The 22,734-nt window shown below is 41.7% G+C and overlaps 1 protein-coding gene across 4 annotated transcripts in view; it reads right to left on the bottom strand.

The window, feature by feature from the left end:
* Window positions 1–22,734, bottom strand: part of STAG1 (stromal antigen 1) — a 348,090-nt gene that overhangs the window by 37,438 nt on the left and 287,918 nt on the right. For all 4 annotated transcript variants that reach the window (XM_030574674.1, XM_030574672.1, XM_030574676.1 and 1 more), the window contains 3 exons: window positions 18,567–18,741; window positions 14,419–14,558; window positions 3,796–3,897 (listed from right to left, as the gene is read on the bottom strand). In XM_030574674.1, coding sequence (XP_030430534.1) covers window positions 3,796–3,897; window positions 14,419–14,558; window positions 18,567–18,741 — 417 coding nt within the window. The remainder of the gene's footprint in view (window positions 1–3,795; window positions 3,898–14,418; window positions 14,559–18,566; window positions 18,742–22,734) is intronic.

The raw sequence follows: 22,734 nt of genomic DNA, 5'->3' as shown, positions 1-22,734 counted from the left end.
GAAACTATGTATAAGTAAATGCAGGGTCACGGAGCTCACAGTTGAGAACTATTCAAATTCTCATGGTGATTTGGCAAGCAGGAGCACTGGTGCCCCCAAGCAGAACTTGACAGTTATGCCGTGACCTATTTCTTTATGAAAAACAACAATACCACCTAGCTTTTATCTAGTGCTTTTCATCCATAGATCTCAAAGCACTTTACAAAGGAGGTCAGTATAAGTATCCTTATTTTACAAATGCAGAAACTGTTGGTAAATATTAATCCTTTTTCCAATTCTTCTCATATACTAAATTAATTTGCACATTCAGTATTTTCCTACAATCTTTTACAATATTAGTAAAAAGGGTGTCTGAGTTCTAAGGCCCAGAGTGTTGGTTCTTAATCCGTAAGTGATTTATATTCAGAAACTTCACATGATCAAATATTGGACTGTACCTCATTATTTTCTGGTGCCTCCAAATCTGTGGGAATATAGATGTCTAAGGAAAAGACCCCTCAAACTGTCAAAAAGTATCTACAGAAGTATGGTGTAAACAAGAGTGGGTGATTCATAAGGGGTGCCTATGATCTAATTATGTTCTATGATTGATCAGAGGCATTTGTTATTGCAGATATTTTCTGTAATGGATGAAATAAGGATCCACTGAAAGATGTTTTTAAATCAGCTGTGTCAGCTGTCAGTAAAAATGAGCGGATTAGAATTCCCTTTGTCTTAATGTAACCTAAAGATACCATAAAAAATCCATAAATAAATCCATAAATAAATAAATAAATAAATAAATGAAAATGTCAGAAACAGTGAAATTAAATGTGGGAAAGCAATTTCCCCTCCAAAATGGAGTTTCTTTGTCTCCTGCACTATAAAAGATAGAGGGCTTGAAAGGTAAAACTGGGGAGTGCAAATCCCACCAGCTACAGAGGGGAGAGAGACAGAGGCTTTTTAGCTTACTCCAATGGTGATGATGTACCTATTCTTCCTGTTTTCTGCATAATGCTGTACTAATCTCAGACTGTTACTCTTTGATTAAAAAGTTCCATTTGAGCCTGTTATTTGACAATCTCAAATTGTTATTAACTTCAAGCACGTGACAGAGGCAGACAGAGGGGAAGTAACTTGCCAAAGGTCATCCAACAGACTAGCGGCAGAGCTGGGAACAGAACGCAGATTTAAGAGTGAGGGTCGTTACTCACTAGAACAACTTACCGAGGGTTGTGTTGGATTCTTTATCACCGGTGAATTTTAAATTAAGGTTGGGTGTTTTTCTAAAACATATGTGCTAGGTCAAACAGAACTGTATTTAAGGGAAGTTCTGTGGCCTGTGTTATACAGGAGATCATGGTGGTCCCTTCTGGCCTGAGAATTTACAAATATCCTGAGTACCAGCCCACTGGCCTCTTCACTAGGCCACAATGCCTTATGTGAAATGACGGCTGATTGGCATTGTGGAGAAGAATCATGAGGGAGCTAACAAGTTGCTGAAGTCTCAGAAATATGTGAGAAATAGATTATGAAGTGATGCACCGTCAGGAGAGCTGTGTTTAGACTGTGACTGACAGGGATATGGAGGAGGACAGAGAATATGACAGCTATTAAGGGCAGGAAAAAACATGAACAGAACCACTGACCTTTGGCATCCCCAAAAAATATTCCCCCTGCAAGCAGGTGGCATTTCCACCCTGCTGCGAAGTCTGAATACACTTTTATCAGGGGTCACTCATCTCTTCCCTTCCCTTCCCTGGGGTTTTGGTTTATTGACAACATAAATAATAACAACTCAATATAAACTCTACCACAAACTATCTCTCCAGGCTGACTAATCTTTAGGTGGCTTCTATAGGACCCTTGACACACAGTCAACCTCTGGAAATCATTGTCAGGAGATGTTATGAAGTCAAAGTATAACTGGGTTCAGAAAAGAATTAGATAAGTTCATGGAAGATAGGTTCATCAATGGTTATTATCCAAGATAGTCAGGGATGCAACCCCATGCTCTGGGTGTTCCTAAACCTCTGACTGTCAGAAGCTGGGACTAGATGACAGGGGATGGATCACTAATTGCCCTGTTCTGTTCATTCCTTCTGAAGCATCTGGCACTGGCCACTGTCGAAAGACAGGATACAGGGCTAAATGGACCATTAGTCTGACTCAGTACATCCATTCTTACGTAGTTCAGCTATTACCAATCTTGGATCAATGACACTGATGATAATCTCAGAGAGTGAAATTCACTGCTGTGTAGATGGCCAGCTCCAGCCTCACTTTTGCCTTTGAAATAGGTGGAGAAAGAACCTCTTTCCAAAACAGACCACCTGCACAGTAGTGAATTTAAGAGACTAAAGAAGTGCTAAGGCTAGGATGGATACTGGAAACAAACTGCATGGTAAGCCAACAATCCAGAGAGGGCATTTGTGGGTTTCAGGAGCACTGGAATGACTTCTACAATGAGAGAAGATTCTTAAGCACATTATTTCCACATATGCAAGAGGGTAGTATTAGAAATACACACGATCTCAATGATGGAAAATACGACTAAGGGCACATGAATGAAATGCAGTTGGATTTTTTTCACATCTCTAATGTTGGGCACCCTTAAAAATTTGCTATTTACCTTAGATCCTACATGAGATTACCTCAATATAGGAACAATTTCCTAGATATTTCATTCAATATTTGTCAAAGAATTTAAAAAAAACCAGCAATCTGCAACTTGGTAATAAAAATAACATCCCCAAAACATGATTAAGGATATGACAAATAAGCAACGAAGTAAAATCACTACACAGGACCCAATCAATGAGGAGTTTTAAACCAAAGGATACTGTAATCGGTAGAACTTTAACTAACTAAGATGAAAATCTCCACACAGCTAAACATGGATTATCAGGTTAAAACATTACAAGAATACATTTACATCTTCGTGAACATATCATAGATAATCCAACCAGAGGAGAAGTCATTCTCAACCTACTTTTTAACCAACAAGGGAGGACTTGCTTGAGAATATAAGGATAGCCAGGAAAGTTGGCATCAGTGGCCATAAACTCCTGAACTCAACATACTAAAAAGTAGATTCTTGGAGGGTAGCATGAGAGAAATATCAAATTTCCAAAAAGAATATAGGGATGGGGGGAAAATCCATAGTCCCCTCCAACTTCCATTCAAGTTAATGGAAAAACACCCACTGGCTTCAGTGAGGTTTAACTGAACATTTTATAATCATTGGTGAAAGGAAAGGAAGCCCCAAATTAACACAAGAATGTAAAAAGCTGGAGAATCCAATAGTCAATCTGAAAAATACATAAGTAATACTAAAAGCAAGAAGAGGCTGGCATGACTTCACATGGGATGTAAAAGAACCTATATTAGGTTCCATAGAGTTTAAGGCCAGGAGAGACCATTCAGATGATCTAGTCCAGGGGTCGGCAACCTTTCAGAAGTAGTGTGCCGAGTCTTCATTTATTGACTCTAATTTAAGGTTTTGTGTGCCGGTAATACGTTTTAACATTTTTAGAAGGTCTCTTTCTATACGTCTATAATATATAACTAAACTATTGTTGTATGTAAAGTAAATAATGTTTTCAAAATGTTTAAGAAGCTTCATTTAAGATTAAATTAAAATGCAGAGCTGCTTGGACCAGTGGCCAGAACCTGGGCAGTGTGAGTGCCACTGAAAATCAGCTCCTTTTGGCATTAGACTGGCCTTTGATTGGGAGTACAGAGCACTAGACAAAGCCATGCACAGGGATTTTTTGGAACGAGGGATTATACTATCATAAAAACTAATATTCTTACCTGCTGTAAACTGAGAATCAGTGTCTTCGCACATTGGATTTTATCAATTTGCCTTGTTTTACTCAATGTTTCCTTAATGATATCGCCATAGTCATTGTAGTACTGTGAGAAAAGGGGAAAAATAAACTTTTAAAGGCAGAATTTATTATTTAGCATAACTTTCATGCTTTTCATAATAAAAATGGTTCACTTGTAATTCCTGTTTTGAGAAGGCAGTAGTTTCAATAAAGCCCTGCTCCTGAATCCATGTGACAAATATGCAATGACCTGATACGTAAATTCAGACTCATCAGCGGCTGGGACCCACCTACCCAGTGACGAGGTCAGCAAATGCTTTAACTGTCAGTTCTTTTTTAAAAAATTGAATGAAAAATATAAATCAAAAATATTATCTACTCTGCTTGGAAGGTAGTTTGAAGGTGATCATCAAATTCAAAGAAAAAGTACTACAGGATAGTCAGAGTTCTTTCCTTAAAAATTAGGTTTTAAGAGATCTCACTCTTAGAAAGTAAAATAGGAGTATATTAGGCAGCCCAAAATTGATTACACATGTAGCCAAAGAATGAAGTATCAACAGAAATAATAGAAATTATTTTATATTTTAAATAAGGAGCTAACGGATGGCATGATATCTCTATTATAAACAAACTTCAACAAACCCTTGTAGATTGGGTGGTTGGGCTACTTTTCTCCCATTATTACTGTTACTATTTATCATTTATTTACATTGGGCATACTGTGTGCTTTCCAAACACTCCGAAAGATGGTTTTCGTTCTAAGGAGCTCACAATCTATGAAGAGGCAAATAGAATAGGGTAACAGGAACATGAACAAAAATAGACAAATCATATACAATTGATATAAAAGTCACCTTGATTCAGAGTAGCAGAGCAGAACTGGATCTTTAAGAGAGATTTAAATATGGGCAGGCTTGGGGCTATGCAAATGAGCTCTGGAAGGTCATTTCAGGCACGGTGGCCAGGCTAATAGAAGAAACAGAGGTGATTGTGAGATGCTGACCAACAGGCGCACAAGGCTGGGAATGCTGCTAGAGAGGAATGGACAGGGATCAATGTACTGCCTGACAAAGGAGGATATGCCAGGGGGGCGGTGTTATCTAGAGCTTTCAGGTGGTGACAAGAAGTTTACATTTGAGGCAACAGTAGAAGGGGAACAAAGGCAGTGGGAGGAATTTCCAGGTTAAGTAGGACACCTCATCAGATGGTGACTCTGACTAATACCTCTGAGGGCACATAGGGCAGGCAGGGTATCACCAAGTATTTGTGAAGACAGGCAAGCAAGTCACCAGCAGCCACTGAACACCAGTGCAAAGGAGCATCAAAGTATGGTTCTGGGCCACACAATACAAATGTGAGCTTGTGACAGGGCTGGCTTTACCAGTGGTATCACAAAGTGGTCGGGTCCCTGGGTCACAACTGTCCCCTGTCTTTAGCTTCCACTGTGGTGGGTGCTCTGACATTTGTGTTGGTTTCCCTTCTGGCAGATAGTAACTCAGTCCTCTGACCAGGTCACACTTGATGTCCATGCCTTTCTTGGGTAACAAAAGCTAACATCTCCCCAAAAGGAGTTTCTGGACCAACTCGGAACCCCTGAAGACCTCACACACTTACTTCAGGGCTTACGGTGTCTTTATTTACCTTATCTCAAGGAATTTATACCACCTTCACTAGTCTCCCAAACAATCCAACACAGGATAGAGAGAAGTATTTCTTAATCCTTAAGGACAAGCTATTCCCTATTCTGGTGCCTAAGGTAGCTACTGCCACTTGTGGACCCCCTTTTCCTGCAGCAAGGACTCCTGTTGTACCCTCACTCAGGAGTTCTCAGGATAAGGCTATCCTTCCCTGTTATCCTCTCCCTTTCTTTGCTGTCTGGCTCTCTTTTAAGCTCTTCCATGAGCTGGAGCAGCCTTGCAGGTGCGGTGCGGTGGGGGCACTTGAGCCCCAAAACTGTTTCTTAACTCCTCTTCTATCCCAGTGTAAGGTTTATATACTCCATCACAGGGCCATTATTGGCTACCTTGTTTACCTACACTACCACAGTGACCAACTATGGAGGCTGTGGCACTGGAAATATTTCATGCAAAGTGTTAAATAACACTGGGTCATCTCTGGGCCTACTGTCCAACTTCGTCACAGGAAAAAAGAGGAAGTAACTGGGTCTGGTCTGTGGACAACTGAAGCATGAATGGGGTAGGTGATTCTTGTAGTTGGTACAGCCTTGTTGAGAGTTATAGCTGGGAAATTGGAGATGCCCCAGCATATGTTGGTGTGAAAGTAACAGGTAAAATGGAAGTAAGACTAGCCAGTATGCAACTATAAAAGAACACAGGGTGAAAATGAGGCTGGAAGTTAAAAAATTCTTCCTAGAACTTTTCAGTATGAGCTGAGGACTGACAATTCACCATTCTACCAAGAGGCAGAACTCCCCCCACACTCCCGAGAAAGGCATCTCTGCACCTTTCACATCCATCAGTTCATGTAGAGTCCAAGGATGGAATCCAAGAGGAAGAAAGCCATGCATCTAGTACTTGAGACTAGTTATGTGGGAGAACCACCAAACTGAGCCACACGTAAGGGAGCAGCCCTTCCTACATCTGCAGTCTGACCACAACTAAATTGAGTCATTACTCAAACCTCAGCTATAAAAACCTCACTGGAATAATATCTAAGGTTTTACAGCTTAACCTCCTAAGAATATTTTAAGACATTTAAGGTGAAATCCCCCACAGCAGTCAATAGCAAAACTCCTACTGACATCAATGTAGTCAAAAGATTCTAAAATTTTAACCTAAAAACCCCATTTGCAGGAGAAGAGAGACATTTTTATGCTTTAACTCTTATACTATAAAATGTGACTTCCATAGTAATTGCTAAATAATGCATTACTCAAGTAATATATTAAAAATTAAGTTAAGAAACTTTTGCCTAAATTTCTTTTTCTTTCTGTAAATGACAAATGAGTGCCTGTAACTGAATGAAAGGTGAAATCCCCCAGAATCTGCTTCTGGATTGGTTTTGTAGTGTGATGTATGAACTATGTAACTGTACTCCATTCTGATCTATCTTTTTGGTTATTTGCTCTTAATGAGTAATAATTAACATAGAATTTAGTTTATTACGTGGATGGAGTCCTGTACCCTCTTTCTTGAACTATATTGGATGATGAAGTCTGGCTTTTTCTGTAGAAATGCCAGTCTTCTGATAAAACTTTTCGAAATTATTTATTAAGACTTGGTTCAGTTTGGGTTCCAAGTGACTAATAGCCCCTATAGTCCTGGATGTGGCATTTCTCTGATGGTTTCTTACAGCTACTCGACCTGCAGAGAGATTATCTAGTTGTGATAACAAAGTAAGATGTTCCATGTTGGTTTGATCTAATTAGGGTCTGATATGGGAAGGTGGGATTCCATTCAAGAGCAGAGAGCCTAGGATTGTGACAGGTGTATTAGAGATTTGTCACTGTGCAAGAGCCCAATTAACACAAAGTCAAAAGGTAACTTACTGGCAATTAGTGTCAGATTAGAATATTTTGTCCACAGAATATTCTATGTTCTATATATTCTATTATGTAGATCAGACAAGCATGAGATCAATACAGGTCATGCCAGGCCTATGAAACAATCACCACGCCACATGTCCACAGAGTAGGAGAATGGAAGATCCAGTAGCTGGAAACTGCAGGCACTACTGAATGATCTAGAAGTCACTAGACTTAGTCATATGACCTCATACCCAGCTGAGTTTGCACTTGGCGTGGCTCAGCCATGCCTCCACTGCCACTACCAGCGCTACCATTTCTACACTGTTATTTATACTCATGCCAGCTTGATGAGAGCTAGTTACAAGTATGCGTACATGAGCAGGGGAATCACTCCCCTAGCTTGTGTTATAGCATCTCTTAAAGTACTATTTATATGAACAATCTCTTTTAGGACATACTTGCCAAAAACTGCATCCAAGGAGGCAACAAACTATATCTTTAGTGCTTTGAGAAGATATGCAAAGCCCCATGTGGCCACTGTGCAAATCTCCACAGAAAATGAATTTTATCATTTGGGTACAGTATCAGACAGGTGTGACCCTAACAGCATCCCAATGCAAGAAGCCAGAGGGCTCACTGGTAAGTGGTAGTGAGTTTCAAAGGGACTGACCAGTTCACTGTACCCACTCACTAATGTCATACATGACATCTTTTTAGATACAGGTTAAGATATCAATAGAAAGTGACAACATACTGATCATTAATGTTATTGCCTGGTGTATGCATGGAGGAGAAATTCAAAATTACAAACGTATTGGGAATTACGTTCTTAAAGTGTATTTGACAGGCTGTGGTGAAGTTGCCTCATCATAGATAAAGGAATGTAGTTCTGCCACCTTGAAGATATTTCCAGGGTACATTAAGAAACAGTGGGAATGCAATTTGTATAAAAGGTAAACAGACCCATCAAGGCAACCAGAGGAGGAGAGAACCACTCAGCATCATGCCAGGGGCAGGAGATTGCAGGAAACAGATCAATTTACATTTTAGCAAACAGCAGCAGGGGAAGAAACGTGCCACAGCTTGAATTAACTTTACTTTGGGGTGGGGGTGGGGGTGGAGCGGTAACCTTCAGAAGAATCCATTTCAAATGTTCACTGTACTATAAAAGAGAGGTACAAAGTTATCTTTCACCTACAAAGACAAAGGAATCAAGCACTTTGAAGATCCTGACCAGAAGGGTTGACAGCCATCTTGCTGGAAGGCAGATTGGTAAGGAAACTATCTTGAACAGAGGGTGTAGCTTGGTGTATTTAGTCTTAGGGCTTGTCTACATCAGAAAGTTGCAGCGCTGGTGAGGGAGTTACAGCGCTGCAACTTTGAAGGTGTACACATCTGCAGGGCATCACCAGCGCTGCAACTCCCTGTTTGCAGCGCTGGCCGTACTCCCGTTTTGTCTCGGGTGTAGAGGATCCAGCGCTGGTGATCCAGCGCTGGTAATCCAATGTAAACACTTACCAGCGCTTTTCTTGACCTCCGTGGAAGGAGGAAGCCTCTGGTAATCAAGCTGGTCTCCTTCCCCAGCTTGCTCTCGCGTTCCCGGAACCCCGAGCAAGCAGGTCTCCTTCCCTGCGGTTTGCTGGGTGGCTCCGGGAACGCGAGAGCAAACCGCGGCGAAGCGGGTCTCCTTTCCCGGTTTGCTCTCTCGTTCCCGGAACCCCGAGCAAGCAGGTCTCCTTCCCTGCGGTTTGCAGGGGGTTCGGGAACGTGAGAGCAAACCGCGGCGAAGCTGGTCTCCTTTCCCGGTTTGCTCTCTCGTTCCCCGAACCCCGAGCAAGCAGGTCTCCTTCCCTGCGGTTTGCAGAGGGGTTCGGGGAACGCGAGAGCAAACCGCGGCGAAGCTGGTCTCCTTTCCCGGTTTGCTCTCCCGTTCCCCGAACCCCCCCTTGAAGCCGCCCAACAGCGCTGCAGTGTGGCCACATCTAACACCACTTGCAGCGCTGGTTGCTGTAAGTGTGGCCACTCTGCAGCGCTGGCCCTATACAGCTGTACTAATACAGCTGTAACTACCAGCGCTGCAAAATTTTAGATGTAGACATGGCCTTAGCCATTAGAAAGCATTTTTCCACTTTTGTTTGCTTTCAGCCATTTCTAATTATATCCTTTTAGACTTGAATTCAATGAAAATCCTCATTTTCTTTTATTAATAAACTTGTTTTATATTTAAACTGAACCAAGCCACTGCTGATAAATTTTCTTAGGGCTCCGACACCATAAGAACAGCTGTTGAAATTTTCGCTGTCTCAATCTTTCTTGGATAGAATTTTAGGGGTCTATCTACATATATGGAATGCCAGTTGTGACGAAGTCTCCATGGCCGCTAATGGCCAGGCCCTTCCCCCCTTTCAGCAGGATGCTAAAGGTGTGACAGAACAAAGATCAGGTGACCTCCTGGCCTGGGAAAGGGACAAAGCCCAGAGAGGAGGGGCTGGAGGGGGTTTGGGAGTTTTCTGGAAGCAGGCTGAAAAATAGAGGGGAGTGTTTGGGCCTCCCGACGGGGCTGTGGCCTCCCTAGGGGCCCCAGATGGACCTAACTAAAGGGGGTCTTGTTGTCTGTACTAGCAAGACCTGTTTTGGACTGTGTTCCTGTCATCTTAATAAACCTCTGTTTTACTGGCTGGCTGAGAGTCACGTGTGACTGCAAAGTGGGGGTGCAGGACCCTGTGGCTTCCCCGGGATCCCACCGGGGCGGACTCGCTGTGGGAAGTGCACGGAGGGGCAGAGGATGCTGAATGCTCCAAGGAGAGACCCAGGAGGTGAAGCCATGTGAGCTTCTTGCCCTGAAATCAGTCTGCTCCAAGGGAAAGGTGGCTCCTCAAAGTTCTGACTGGCTTTGTGGAGAGCAGTTCCAGAGCATCGCCTGGAGACTCCGTGACACAGGTGTCTGCATAAGATTCTGGGAATTAGGACAAAACCTAGGAATATACATTCCTAGCTAATAAGAAAGGGAAAGAGAACCCAGAGGAAGACATTTCTGAAGTACATCACATCTGATGAAAAACATAAATGGGCAAGAGCGAGAAAAGGCTCCTGATTCACCCACTCTAAGGCCAGACTACGACTCTGCCAGACCAGGTGCCAGCTCATGCTAATGCCCTTAGGTCTCACTGAACACTGACAAATGCTTAGCTGGAAACTAGTATGGCTCATCTCTGTGTTAGTATTGTTAAAATAAGTATACGATTTATAGAAATGCAATTAGCGTTTCGGCTATATGAAATGTTTGCGAGTTGCTGAATGCATTAATCTCGCTTTTAATATCTGTATCTCATGTTATAAGGTAATATTTAAGTGTCTGTTTTGTAAATATAAAAGTGTTTGCTCTGAAACTGGAAACCTCCAGAGTCAGGAGAGAAACATGACCAAGTGTGATATACCAGTTTACCACAAAAGGTGTCATTTCCTGCCCAATAAAAGAAGGCCTATAGACACCATGGTGGAACATCAGTGGCCAAAAGACTTTGTTGATTGCTCCCCCTGCCCTATGCCCCTGAAGAGAGATGTGCAGGTAGACATGTCCCATCACAACTTGAACTCCGAGAGAAGGGAATAAAAATCCCTGCCGTGAAAAATGTGTCATGGACCATGAAATCTGGTCTTTTGTGTACTTTTACCCTATACTATACAGATTTCACAGGGGGAGACCAGCATTTCTCAAACTGAGGGTCCCAATCCAAAAATGGATCAGTGGTGTGTGTGTGGCATGGTTATTGTAGGAGATCACGGTATTGCCACCCTTACTTCTGCGCTGCCTGCAGGGCTGGGTGGCCAGAGAGTGGTGGCAGCTGACCAGGTGCCCAGCACTCAAGGCGGCGCCCTACCAGCAGCAGCGCTGCGATACCATACTATGCCACTCTTCCTTCTGCGCTGATGCCTTCAGAGTTGGGTCAGGACTCCTACAGTTACAACAGTGTGAAATATCAGATTTAAATATCTGAAATCATTAAATTTATGATTTTTAACATCCTATGACCCTGAAATTGGCCAAAATGGACCATGGATTTGGTAATTTGGTAGGGCCATAGGTATAGTGCTTGAGAAGTTCACACTTGATACTTGAAGAAATCTAAGCACAGAACTCGCAACCAGTTTGGGGTTTGTGACCTGATTAGTAATAGTCTGCCCTGAGGTTCATACTCACATTTGTGAGCCATCCCAGATAGCCTGACACAGACATAGGTCAATTTTTTTCAAAAATAGGGCCTCAAGTTAGACTCTAAAGCATAAAATTCTCAAAAGTGCCGAAGTGTCTTTCAGTAGGATTCAGGTTCCTAAAATGACTTAGGAGCATCTGAAATGGGATTTATGCTATTGATAGAAAAAGTCACTTGTTAGGCAAACTCAAATGCCATGAACACAGGCAGCTAACAGAAAAGTTTCAGAGGGAGTATAGACAGGGAATGTGAGAGGTTTTCCTTCCAGAATTAGGTCTACACACAGCTTCAAGATGGTCAGCAATGGAAAAGTGGTGGTCACCTATAATGAATGTGCCATGCTTTCTTTCCTGCCTGAAGCCAGAAAGGACTTCATGTGCAAAAAGTGCAAGCTGGTGGCTGTGCTGGAGGAAAAGATTCTTGGATTGAAGAGGCAAGTAGAGAATTAGAGATGCTGAGGAGTTCCTAGACAGCCAGGTTTGGGAGACATCAGTACCCTACGTTCAAGGAAGAAGGGAGCTGGTCACTAAAGAGTTAGAAAAAGAGGAAATCAGATAGGACCTCTCGCAGTTCGTAACCCGAGGCAAGATGTTAGGGCAGCATTCTTCAAAGCTGGAGACAGATGAGGATAGGTATATTGTGGCCAACAGAGATAAGAGGACCAGGAGGAATTCCACACAGCAAGAAGATTCCAATTGATACTAGGTCCTCAATATGAAAACCGTGGGGAAGTTACCTCTCCAGAGCCATTTGGTACAAAGCATAACATTTGGGTACACTTATAGATGGTAGGTTGGCCCAACCTGTAAGAAAAGCAAAGTTGCACACAACAGAGTTCTCCAGCTGTCCGTGGAAGACAGACAATCTTTGCTGGGGATTCACTACTGAAGAATCGAAAGAATATTCGGCAAAGGACAAGCAGACAGCAGGACAGTGTGCTGTCTTCTCATAGCCAAGACATGAGATGTCACTCTGCGATTAAACAGACTTCTGAAGTTCACAAGTGAGGATCCACTGGTGATGGTTCTTATCAGCACTAATAACACTGCCTTGTGGGATATCTCACAGATAGTTGATGACTTCAGGGACTTTGGACATGTGCTGAAGAAGAATAATGTCCAAGTAATCTTCTTTGAGATCCCTCCTGTCCCATGACTGAAGAAAGATAGAAGGCAAAAGGTTCTGGAAGAGAACCACTGAGCAGGTAAGTGGTGGAGAGTTTTGGTATTCTGTGGGGTGAAATCTTTTGGATGGCCTTTACATCAGTAGAAGGGGACTGAGTCTCCTCAGGGACAGGCTGGCTAAAGTAGTCACCCGTGCGGTAAACTAATAACAAAAGGGGAGGGTAATTCTTTAATTGTCTAGGAGCCCAGATAACAAACAAGAGGAACTGGAATTGCTCATTTATTAGCGTAAATTCAACCTGGTCAGTATTACAGAAATCTGATAGGAAGACTTGCATGATTGGAATGTTAAAATCACTGGTTATGTTTTATTTAGGAAGGATTGAGTGAGCAAAAGGGGAGGGGGAAGTAGCACTCTGTTAAAAATGGCATTTCCTGTTTCCAAGTCACTGATAATTCAGAAGAAAATTATCTTGCATAAAGAACAGGAGTACTTGTGGCACCTTAGAGACTAACAAATTTATTTCAGCATGAGCTTTCGTGAGCTACAGCTCACTTCTTCGAATGCGTCCGAAGAAGTGAGCTGTAGCTCACGAAAGCTCATGCTGAAATAAATTTGTTAGTCTCTAAGGTGCCACAAGTACTCCTGTTCTTTTTGCGGATACAGACTAGCTGGCTGCTACTCTGAAACCTATCTTGCACACTTATCGATCGATGCTCTAACATAAAGCACAAGATGGGGCATCAGTGTTGAACACCAAATCACTCTAGGGAACAGGATAACTGGCTCCTTATGCACCTATCTATAATGCGTAGAGAAAAAAGCTGCATCATTATGGGAGACTTCAATCTGATTAACACACTCTGAAGATCTCATGCTGCTCGTATTAAAACTTCCTTGGAATTTCTACATGTGATAGATGCCTATTTCCTATTTTAAAAGGTATTTCAACCAACATGGGGGAATTCTATATTAGATTTAGTCTTGATAGATAAAAAGGAACTAATCACAGAACTGAAAATTAATGGTAGCTTGGGTATCTTAAGTATCATGACCTGATGATATTTTTAGTGTGGAAACAGAACAGAGTCCAGATAAGTTTTTTATTTTTATATATACACATATATATATATGAAAACAATCATGAGCCAAATCCGTTGGGAGGAAGAATTTAATAAGAAAAATGTGAATCACAATTGTGAATTGTTTTAGAACACTTTACTAGATGCCCACAAAGTCGGAATGCCAAATTAGTTAAAAATATCAATCTGATCTACAGGGGAAGTGAAGGAAGCTGTAAATAAAACCCCAAAATCATAACAAATGAAGGAAGTGAAATGATTCAACTGGCCTATTTCATAAATATGCACTGCTTCATTTGCATATTTAATCTCTCTAGTTTTAAGGTTTTGTTTTTTTTAAATTTATTACTCCTGCTCCCATAACAGTCAGGCTTTCATAAAAGTCCATACAATATATAATATTAGGAAGCACTTAGGGCCCTTTAAACCTTAGGGAAAATTACACAGTAAAACAAGCGGAAGTTAACCACCTGGCTCTATGATTTCAAAAATATATTTGCTGCAACCTGATCACAGAGCTTTTTGCATCTCAGTAATCAATTAAAATCAGACAGGAGACAGCACTCAAGAATACGCAACAGGAAAGAAAACAGCACTGGCAGAGAGAGGAACAGAATGGCCTAATATTTTAAGACTTTTCCAGCTACAATTTCTGTGCTCATTTAGGAGGAGGAGAAGATAAAAATATAGAATCATACCTTCATATAGTGTTTGAAGATATCTGCTGCTGCATGCATGTCTACAATATCATAGATAATAAGTTTGCTAAAGGCTGCCAGAAGGTTCCTTCTTTTATGTAAAGCCTCTATTTTGTTAGCTTCATCTTCTTCATCTCCCTCTAAATACAGTAAAAAAAATATTTATTAACATCTGCTGTTTTCTAAGGGAACACAAAACCCTATTATTTTTGTTTAATAAAATCAACAGTTTTTGTAAAATTAAACTCGCCAAAAATATATCTTGCGTACTTTCAGGAGAAACTAAAACCAAAAAGAGTGAAACTCAAGCTGTTTTTTTGTTAACAATCTTGGCAAGAGAACAATTTGCAGATGCTTCTTTAATCTGGTTGCATTGAACCTATGCATTTCACATATGAACAATAAAAAATAACAATCATATTGCAGAATTATTTTTGCAAGAAAACCTCTAGGACATGCTTTGATTTGACATTCCTGGCACCCCAAAATAGCAACTAATAATAGAAGATAAATGTCACCTGATTGTGAGAAACATTAACATAAAATGCAACATAAGCACACCCTCTGTGAATGAAAACAACAAGATATAATAATCAAACGTGAAAATAACAGGCCACAACATAATAAATGAGCTTCCACCAATTTGGTAAAAAAGTACATTAGATGCAAATATTGAGAACAGTGATCACTTCACTGTAGAGTTAATTCTACCAGATTAAAAAACACAATTGGTATATAAAAGGGGAGCATTTACCTTTTGTAACACCTGTTCTCTAACTATATTGCCTCTACTGAACAGCTACTTAGGCACAGAATCTTTTCAAACAGTAGTGATGGGCACGGTCATGTGCATGTCCCTCAAGCCCCGGTTGCTCTGGGCCAAAGGTATGAATAGGACCCCATCAATGTTCCCCTAATTCCCTCTGCCTCCAGCTCAAGTTGCAGTTGTGCCCTGAAGAAGAGAAGGCTTGAAGGGTCAGAGTTGCTTTGCAGAGGCAGTACTGCTGCCTAAGCTTGCCAACCTAGCAAGGAGGTGTTTAACCTAGGTTCAAAAGGGGTAGGTGAGAAAAGTCCACAGGTAAGTATAAAAAATGGTGACCTTAACAAAGGATTAGATGTGAGATATCTTGATTTTAGTAAGGCTTTTGACTCAGTCCCACATGACATACTCATAAGCAAACTAGGGAAATGTGGTCTAGATGAAATGATTATAAGGTAGGTGCATGACTGGCTGAAGGACCATATTTAAAAAGTAGTTATCAATAATTCATTGTGAAACTGGGAAGATGTATCTAGTGGGGCCTGCGGGAGTTAGTCCTGAATCCAGTACTATTCAATATTTTCATTAATGACTTGGATAATGGAATGGAGAATATCCTTACATAATTTCAGATGGCAACATGCTGGGAGGGGTTGTAAGCACTTTGGAGGCCAGGATTAGAATTCAAAACAACCTTGACAAATTGGAGAATTGGTCTGAATTCAACAAAATGAAATTCAATAAAGACAAGTGCAAAGTACTACGTATTGGAAGAAAAAATTAAATGCACAATTACAAAATGGAGAATAACTGGCTATGTGGAAGTACTGCTGAATAGGATCTGGAGTTTCTAGTGGATCACAAATTGAATACGAGTCAACAATGTGATGTAGTTGCAAAAAAGACTAGCATCATTCTGGGGTGTATTAACAGCAGTGTGAAGTCACGGGAGGTAACTGTCCCACATTCGTTGGCACTGGTGAGGCCTCAGCTGGAGTACTTGAGAAGAGCAAGAAGGGCAGAACCTCTGATCTCAACAGGGTCTTCTGAAAGGGATCCCTGGATAAGAATTGGAGGAGGCGATTGAGAGGAGTAATAATTTTGAATTCTATTGGATACTTGTGAATAATTTCTAAAATTACTTGTCTGTGGTAATAGATGTTTAGAAATTAGATGCAGATGGTCTCCAAAAGGAATGAGACTAGATTAAAATTGGATCACAACTCTCAGGCATTATGTCAAACTTGGGACCTAAGGCCTGGCACAGTAGATTGTGAAGATAATTGGTTCGCCTCCTGTTTGTGGTTTGGTTTGTGGTTTAAAGCTCCATTTCTTTTGCTGAGAAGACTGTTGATGATGATATTGTTGATGATAATATTGTCTCCTTTAGGTAATGTATGAGGAAGAGGAAGATGATGAATTCTGGGTTGTTGGTACCTGAAAACTGATATTCTAGGACTCTCCCTGGACTGCTAATAAATGCCCAAGAGTCTAGTGCTGTACCTGCTCTTTCATTTTTCCAGAAACTCTTCTGTTCTAGAACTGAACAATCCTTTTCCCTAAAGGGGAGATCATCAACACTGGAGTTCGTTTCAGAGAAAGCCTGAAGATCTAAGCCAAACATACCTTCCAATGGAAACTGCGGAAGTTACAATTCTAACTGCAGAACCTGAAGAATCAAACAATGCTCTCAGGGCACGTTTCACAACATAATGTCCCTCCATAATGATGGCATATGTGAGTTTTCTCTGTTTATCTTGGGGAGATTTGGTGAACACTGACATTTTCCCCCTAAGATTATATTGGTAGAGTGTCACTATATCTTGGTAATTCACCACCCTTAAACCTAAAAGAGAGGAAGAGAGACTTTTCACCCCAGTAAATCCAGACATTTGAAGGAATAGTATGCACCTGTCCATTTTTAGATCTTTGTACAGCCACCTCTACAACCAAAGACTTCATGGCTAGATGTGTGGGGAAATATGAGAAATTGTCTTGGAGCATGTGGAATAATTTGTCTGCCTTTTTAGACATCACCTGAACAGAATCTGTACTTGACCAGATTAAATTTTGCAAGTTGTAGAAAACCATCTAACACAAGCAGTGAAACTCTATCAGAAGGGCAAAGACCAAGGATGTCAAAGACTGGGCATGAATTCTCCGCTATTGAGGTGGTTAGTAATTCGCGAGTAGTTGCCATTCATTCCATTAACTCATGAAAAGCAACAGAATTTTCAGATGGAGAGGATGCAGAAGTCACCCTCACATTTTCATCAGCAAATGTAGGATTGTCAAATTCAGGATCTGTCTCCTGATATTTTTGCACAACAATCTGCTCCTTTACTATGGTAGGAGATCACTCTCTCCTTATGTTTCATACACAGATCAGGTATCTTCATATCTGAAAAGAAATACAGAGAGCAGAAGGCATGGTTGTGAGGCAGAAGTATTAGCTACATTTTAATGACGTTTTTCTGAAAGTGAATACTACATAGCACAGATGTTAGGAAGAGCAAAATTGGTATCAGGATTAGAACAAGTAAATAATATTCAGCTATAGTATAGCACTTCAAAGCACTGTTCAAACAACAGTTGTTAACTAGAACATGACATCTGGATGCTGAAAAGCAACACTACTGATCTGTCCTCTTTCACAGTTATAAAGGAAATGCTTTGTTCCTTCCACAGGAAGAAAGGAACATAGACAGACAGGAAAGGAGGACAGATTCATCTTAAAATCCTTTCTGAAAATACACCTCTGTCGTGATGCCTGCGAAACATTCAATGCTGAGGATCTGATGTGCTGTAACTGCTGTTTATGACACTAACTGTAATCGTCTCACCTTCTGCTCTCCTTGCTAGCTGCTTCTTGCACCACCTGTTATCTCTCACCCTGTACTCAGACTGTGAACTATTTAGGGAAGGGACCACTTTTTCACAGACTTATTGAGTTTATAGCCAAGAAAGGACCATCTAATCTGACCTTCTTTAAATCAAAGCCATAAAATTTCACCCTCGATTGAGCCTAATAACTTATGTTTGACTAAAGTGCATCTTCCAGAAAAGTATTTGGTCTTGAACAGATGCGTTAAAAAAAATTACAACAATGAAGGAAGAATGCTATTACAGATGTATGCCATGGCCATTTACACTCTCTCCCATCCTCTGAATGAAAATGCTCTATGAAATTTCACTTTATAACATCATTATCTGTTGTAAAGGTGTGCAGGGCTATTGATCGTGTACCAACATTTATCTCCAAAGAGAGCAAGAGGCAAAACCAAGAACTTCATTTGATACATTTCGGTGCACAGATTTGTATTTTTTCCTGACAGTCTTGTGTGTCAGGTGAGAGAGGACAAGTACAAAACGTGGTGGCTAAACATACCCATGCTCTGGTTCTCGTCATCTTGGTCAATGAAGACATGATCCATCACAAAGCTAAGGAGTTCAGACTGGAGCCCAGAGTCTGGATTGAACACCAAAGGTTGAAGACCTTCTCTACCTCCAGTCATCAGCTGGTGGCTAAAAATCATCAAGAGATCACAGAGCAGCATGAAAGCCTGAAACACAAAGTTACTGCATTCAGTTAACCCATAAGGGTCAAGATCATTTTAAAATATAAATATGCTGTTTATATAATTTCTAGACATTTTCCCATCACTAACTGGTAATTGCCCTTCTGTAACAATGCAGAGTTGTGATAGTTTGATACTCTTGGGTCCATGCTTTTTGAAGGAGATCACAGGGAACTTCTATAACTCTTAAGTTTTATACCTTTGACTTCTAACAGAATACTGTTTGCCACCTTTCCAGTGGCATCAGGTGGACCCCCACTACCTCGAACTGCCAGTTCTTTATTACTGAAACAAACAAATTAGAATTGGAAAAAGGAAAATGAGAGTTAACAAAACTTCCAACACTAAGATAGGTGTGTGGGTTCGTGAGTGAAGATCTATCACAGCTGTTTATCTTACAAGAACAAAAGATCAAAAGTGCCCAGTTTTCCTTGAAATCCATGGAAGTTGCACATGCTCATTTGCAGGGCTGAGTAGGCAGCAGGCAATTATCTCTTCTGCAGAGATACATACTGTGACAGATCCCTACTCTGACACTCTATAGCTCCTGGAGGATTTCAATAAAATATGCAACAATGAAGTATCCGTAATAATACCTAGATTTTCATCCATAGTTCTTAAAGTGTTTGCAACAAAGGCAAGTATTATTTTACAGATGGGGAAACTGCGGTACACAGAGTTGAAATCACTTGCTCAGGGTCACCCAGCAAGCTAGTGGCAGACTCCTGAGTCCAAGTCAGTTGAGTTCCAGTCTAGAGTTCTATCCACCAGACTGCACTGCCCCCTGAAAGTTAAGATGCTGCAACAAGGGAAAACTGAGATAAAAGATAGAATGTACGTTGGTGTGACATTGCACCCCATAACGCTTTATGGGATTATGCTTATGAGTGTAAATATGACATAACTGCAATATGTTTTGTGTTAGATATGCCATGTAACATATTTCTGCAAAGGTTATGATCAACTAAATATATTCATCTTATTTGTATGCATGTATCATTTTTGTATTCAAAGTTATTAATATCGGCTATGTACTTGTTTGATTTTAAGCAGCCTCAGTGAAGCATTTGGTCAGCTTCTTGAGAAAAATCTATTCTCAGTAAGTGCCCAATCAAGAAACATTTAAGCTACAATGGACCTTGACAGACACCAATCCACATATGAGCTTTCCTGGGAACCTCCTGCTGAAAAAGGAGTCATGCATGGACATGTGACTTGCCCATGTGACACTAAAACTCCATATAGTAGCTGGATTGTACAGAGGGGGAGCGAAGGGTTTCCACCCACAAAAGAGAGACTATATATGCCCCTGAAAACCCCTCCATTTGGTCTTCAGCTGGCACAAAAGATAGCCTCTTCACCCAAGGTGATGTCTGAAAGAGACTGGAATATATGACAGTAACTACAGGGGTGTGAGGGATTGCTGGACCTAGACTAGGAGGAAGTCTACTCTGTAAAAGAGGCTTATTGGAACATCTCTGAGGGTGAGATTTACCTGCATTTAGTTTTTACTGTACTAGGCTTAGACTTGCATGTCTTATTTTATTTTGCTTGGTAATTTATTTGTTCTGTCTAGGATTTAAGTGGTTCCAAGTAATAACACATTTTATATTTAATAAAATCACTTTTTATTTATTAATTAACCCAGATTAAGTATTAATACCAGGGAAGGGGAGGGGGAGAGACAAATAGCTGTGTATATCTGTCAGTGTTATAGAAGATGAACAATTTATGAGTTTACCCTGCATAAGCTTTATACAGGGTAAAATGGATTTATTTGGGGTTTGGACCCCATTGAGAGCAGGGCATCTGACAACTGGAGACAGGAGCACTTCTTAAGATGTTTTCAGTCAAGCCTGCAGCTTGTGGGGAACATGGTTCAGACTTGGATCTATGTTTGCAGCAGGCAAGCGTGTCTGGCTCAAACAAGGCAAGGTACTGAAGTCCCAAGCTGGCAGGGAAAACAGGCTCAGAGGTAATCTAGGGACATCAGGTGGAAGTCCTAAAGGGGTTTCTGTGATTCAACCTGTCACTATTGGTTCAAAGAGTTACATAAAAACTAAAATAATGAGAGGGGTAAGTTATCTCTAAAAAAATTAGATAGAAAAACTAGAATGACATCCAAAATGAAATAAATTATGAGGGAATGGATGAGTTAAGGCACTAGTCTGGGAAAAGGATTAAAAAAACACTGCTAACTAAGCAAATCCTTGATTCTTGCTGTAAGCCTGAGTCTCAGTTATAATTCTTTGTAACAGATATCTATGTTGTTGCCCTAAATCTTCTAGATAAAAATTGTTTGAAGTTGGCTGCAGAAGATGACAATTCTAGAACAAAACTGAACTTCATGTGTTCTTTAATATGCTGACTTGCCAATGATATATGCATTTACTGCTTTTTTAGGCACTGATTTCCTGGAACAAAAGATGGGGAGGTTAGTTATTAGTAAGGCTGTGATTCTGTCACGGATTCTGTGACTTTCCACGACCTCTGTGAATTCTACAGCTGCAGCAGCCAGTGTGGCTGACCCTAGGGCCAGCTGCTTGGGCACTCCACAGCCAGTAGCTGCTGGAGTGGGCATGAGGCCAGCCACACTGGCTGCTGCTGGAATGTCCCTGAGCAGCTGGCCCCGGGGAGCACCTGGGCAGTGGTCCCAGGGAGTGCCACAGCAGCAGTGGTCCTGGGCGTGGCCAGAGCAGAGGCCGCACGGAGCACCCAGCATCAGTTCCAAGGATGGCCACAGGGACCACCCAAGCAGCAGCGGTCGCAGGGGTCACTGGAAGAGCGGTTCCCTGGGGCCTCGGAGTAGTGGGCCACCAGGGGCAATCAGCCCCCACCACTGGAGTAGGGGCCCCTCAGAGCATTGGGGCCCAGGAGCAGAGATTTAGTCATGGGTATTTTTAGTAAAAGTCCTGGAGAGGTCACGGGCTGTGAAGTTTTTGTTTATTTCTCGTGACCTCTCCAGGACTTTTACTAAAAATACCTATGACTAAATCTTATCCTCAGTTATTAGTGTCAGGGGCACAGCTGGCTCCGAGCTTCATCACTAGGCAACCCAGCAAGCTCAGCTGAGCACCATGAGCCTTCGCCAAATGACCATGCTTCCTGATTGGGCAGAAGAGCTTGCGGACTGCTACATGAGCCTTGAAGTGGCAACAGTAGAGCAGCAGCTGAGTGCGTACCACACCCCCAGCTGTGCTTGTGCCCTGCTCCTGCCTCCAGCCCTTGTTCCATCTTTCACCGCAGCTCCAGTCTAGTCTTTGGCTCCCAGCCCTGCTCCTGACTCTGGTTCTCACCCTTGGCTTGGCTCCTCAACCCTGATTCTGGCTTCCCTCTCTGCTGATACCTGACTCCAAGATGGACGCTCAACACTATTCCAAACTGCCACCGCAACCACCAAATAAGATCCCACTCCACCATAAGAAGGCCGCTCACACCCTGGCAGCTTACAGTTTGAACAGTCCACAAGGACCAGAAGTAGGGAGAGTCACACTTTGAGAACAGAATGCAGTCCTTCAGGCTCAGGTATACACGCCAGGATGGTGCCTGTGAGCTCCCGACCCTCACACTGCTACCTGAGAGCCCAAGGTCCCCCTATCTGACAATTTAATTGGAGACTGTCCCAATGCTGGGGTTTTTCAAATTAACGTCACCTGCTCTTCGTACTGCGACTGCTATCATACCCCACAGACCGTTCCTAAGCAGGACTTGTGATTAGCCTGCTTACCAGAGAAGCCCTGGTTTAGGCCTCCCCACTACTGGAGATGTTGAACCCTCTTCTTAAGTATTTTTGATGACCCTAACAGAGAGCACACCGCAGAAGCTGCACTCAGCTCTCTGACAGGGGTTCCAGCCTGTCATCAGATATGCAGCCACGTTTCGATGCATGGCAGCCAATCCCTGCTGGGATGAAGCCGCGCAACAAAATCACTTCCAGGAAGAACTCAATGATCTTTTTAAAGATGAATTATCTCAGGC

This window comes from Gopherus evgoodei, chromosome 9, assembly GCF_007399415.2.
Source record: "Gopherus evgoodei ecotype Sinaloan lineage chromosome 9, rGopEvg1_v1.p, whole genome shotgun sequence".
Taxonomy (NCBI): Eukaryota; Metazoa; Chordata; order Testudines; family Testudinidae; genus Gopherus; species Gopherus evgoodei.
This window is presented reverse-complemented; position numbering and strand designations above follow the sequence as displayed.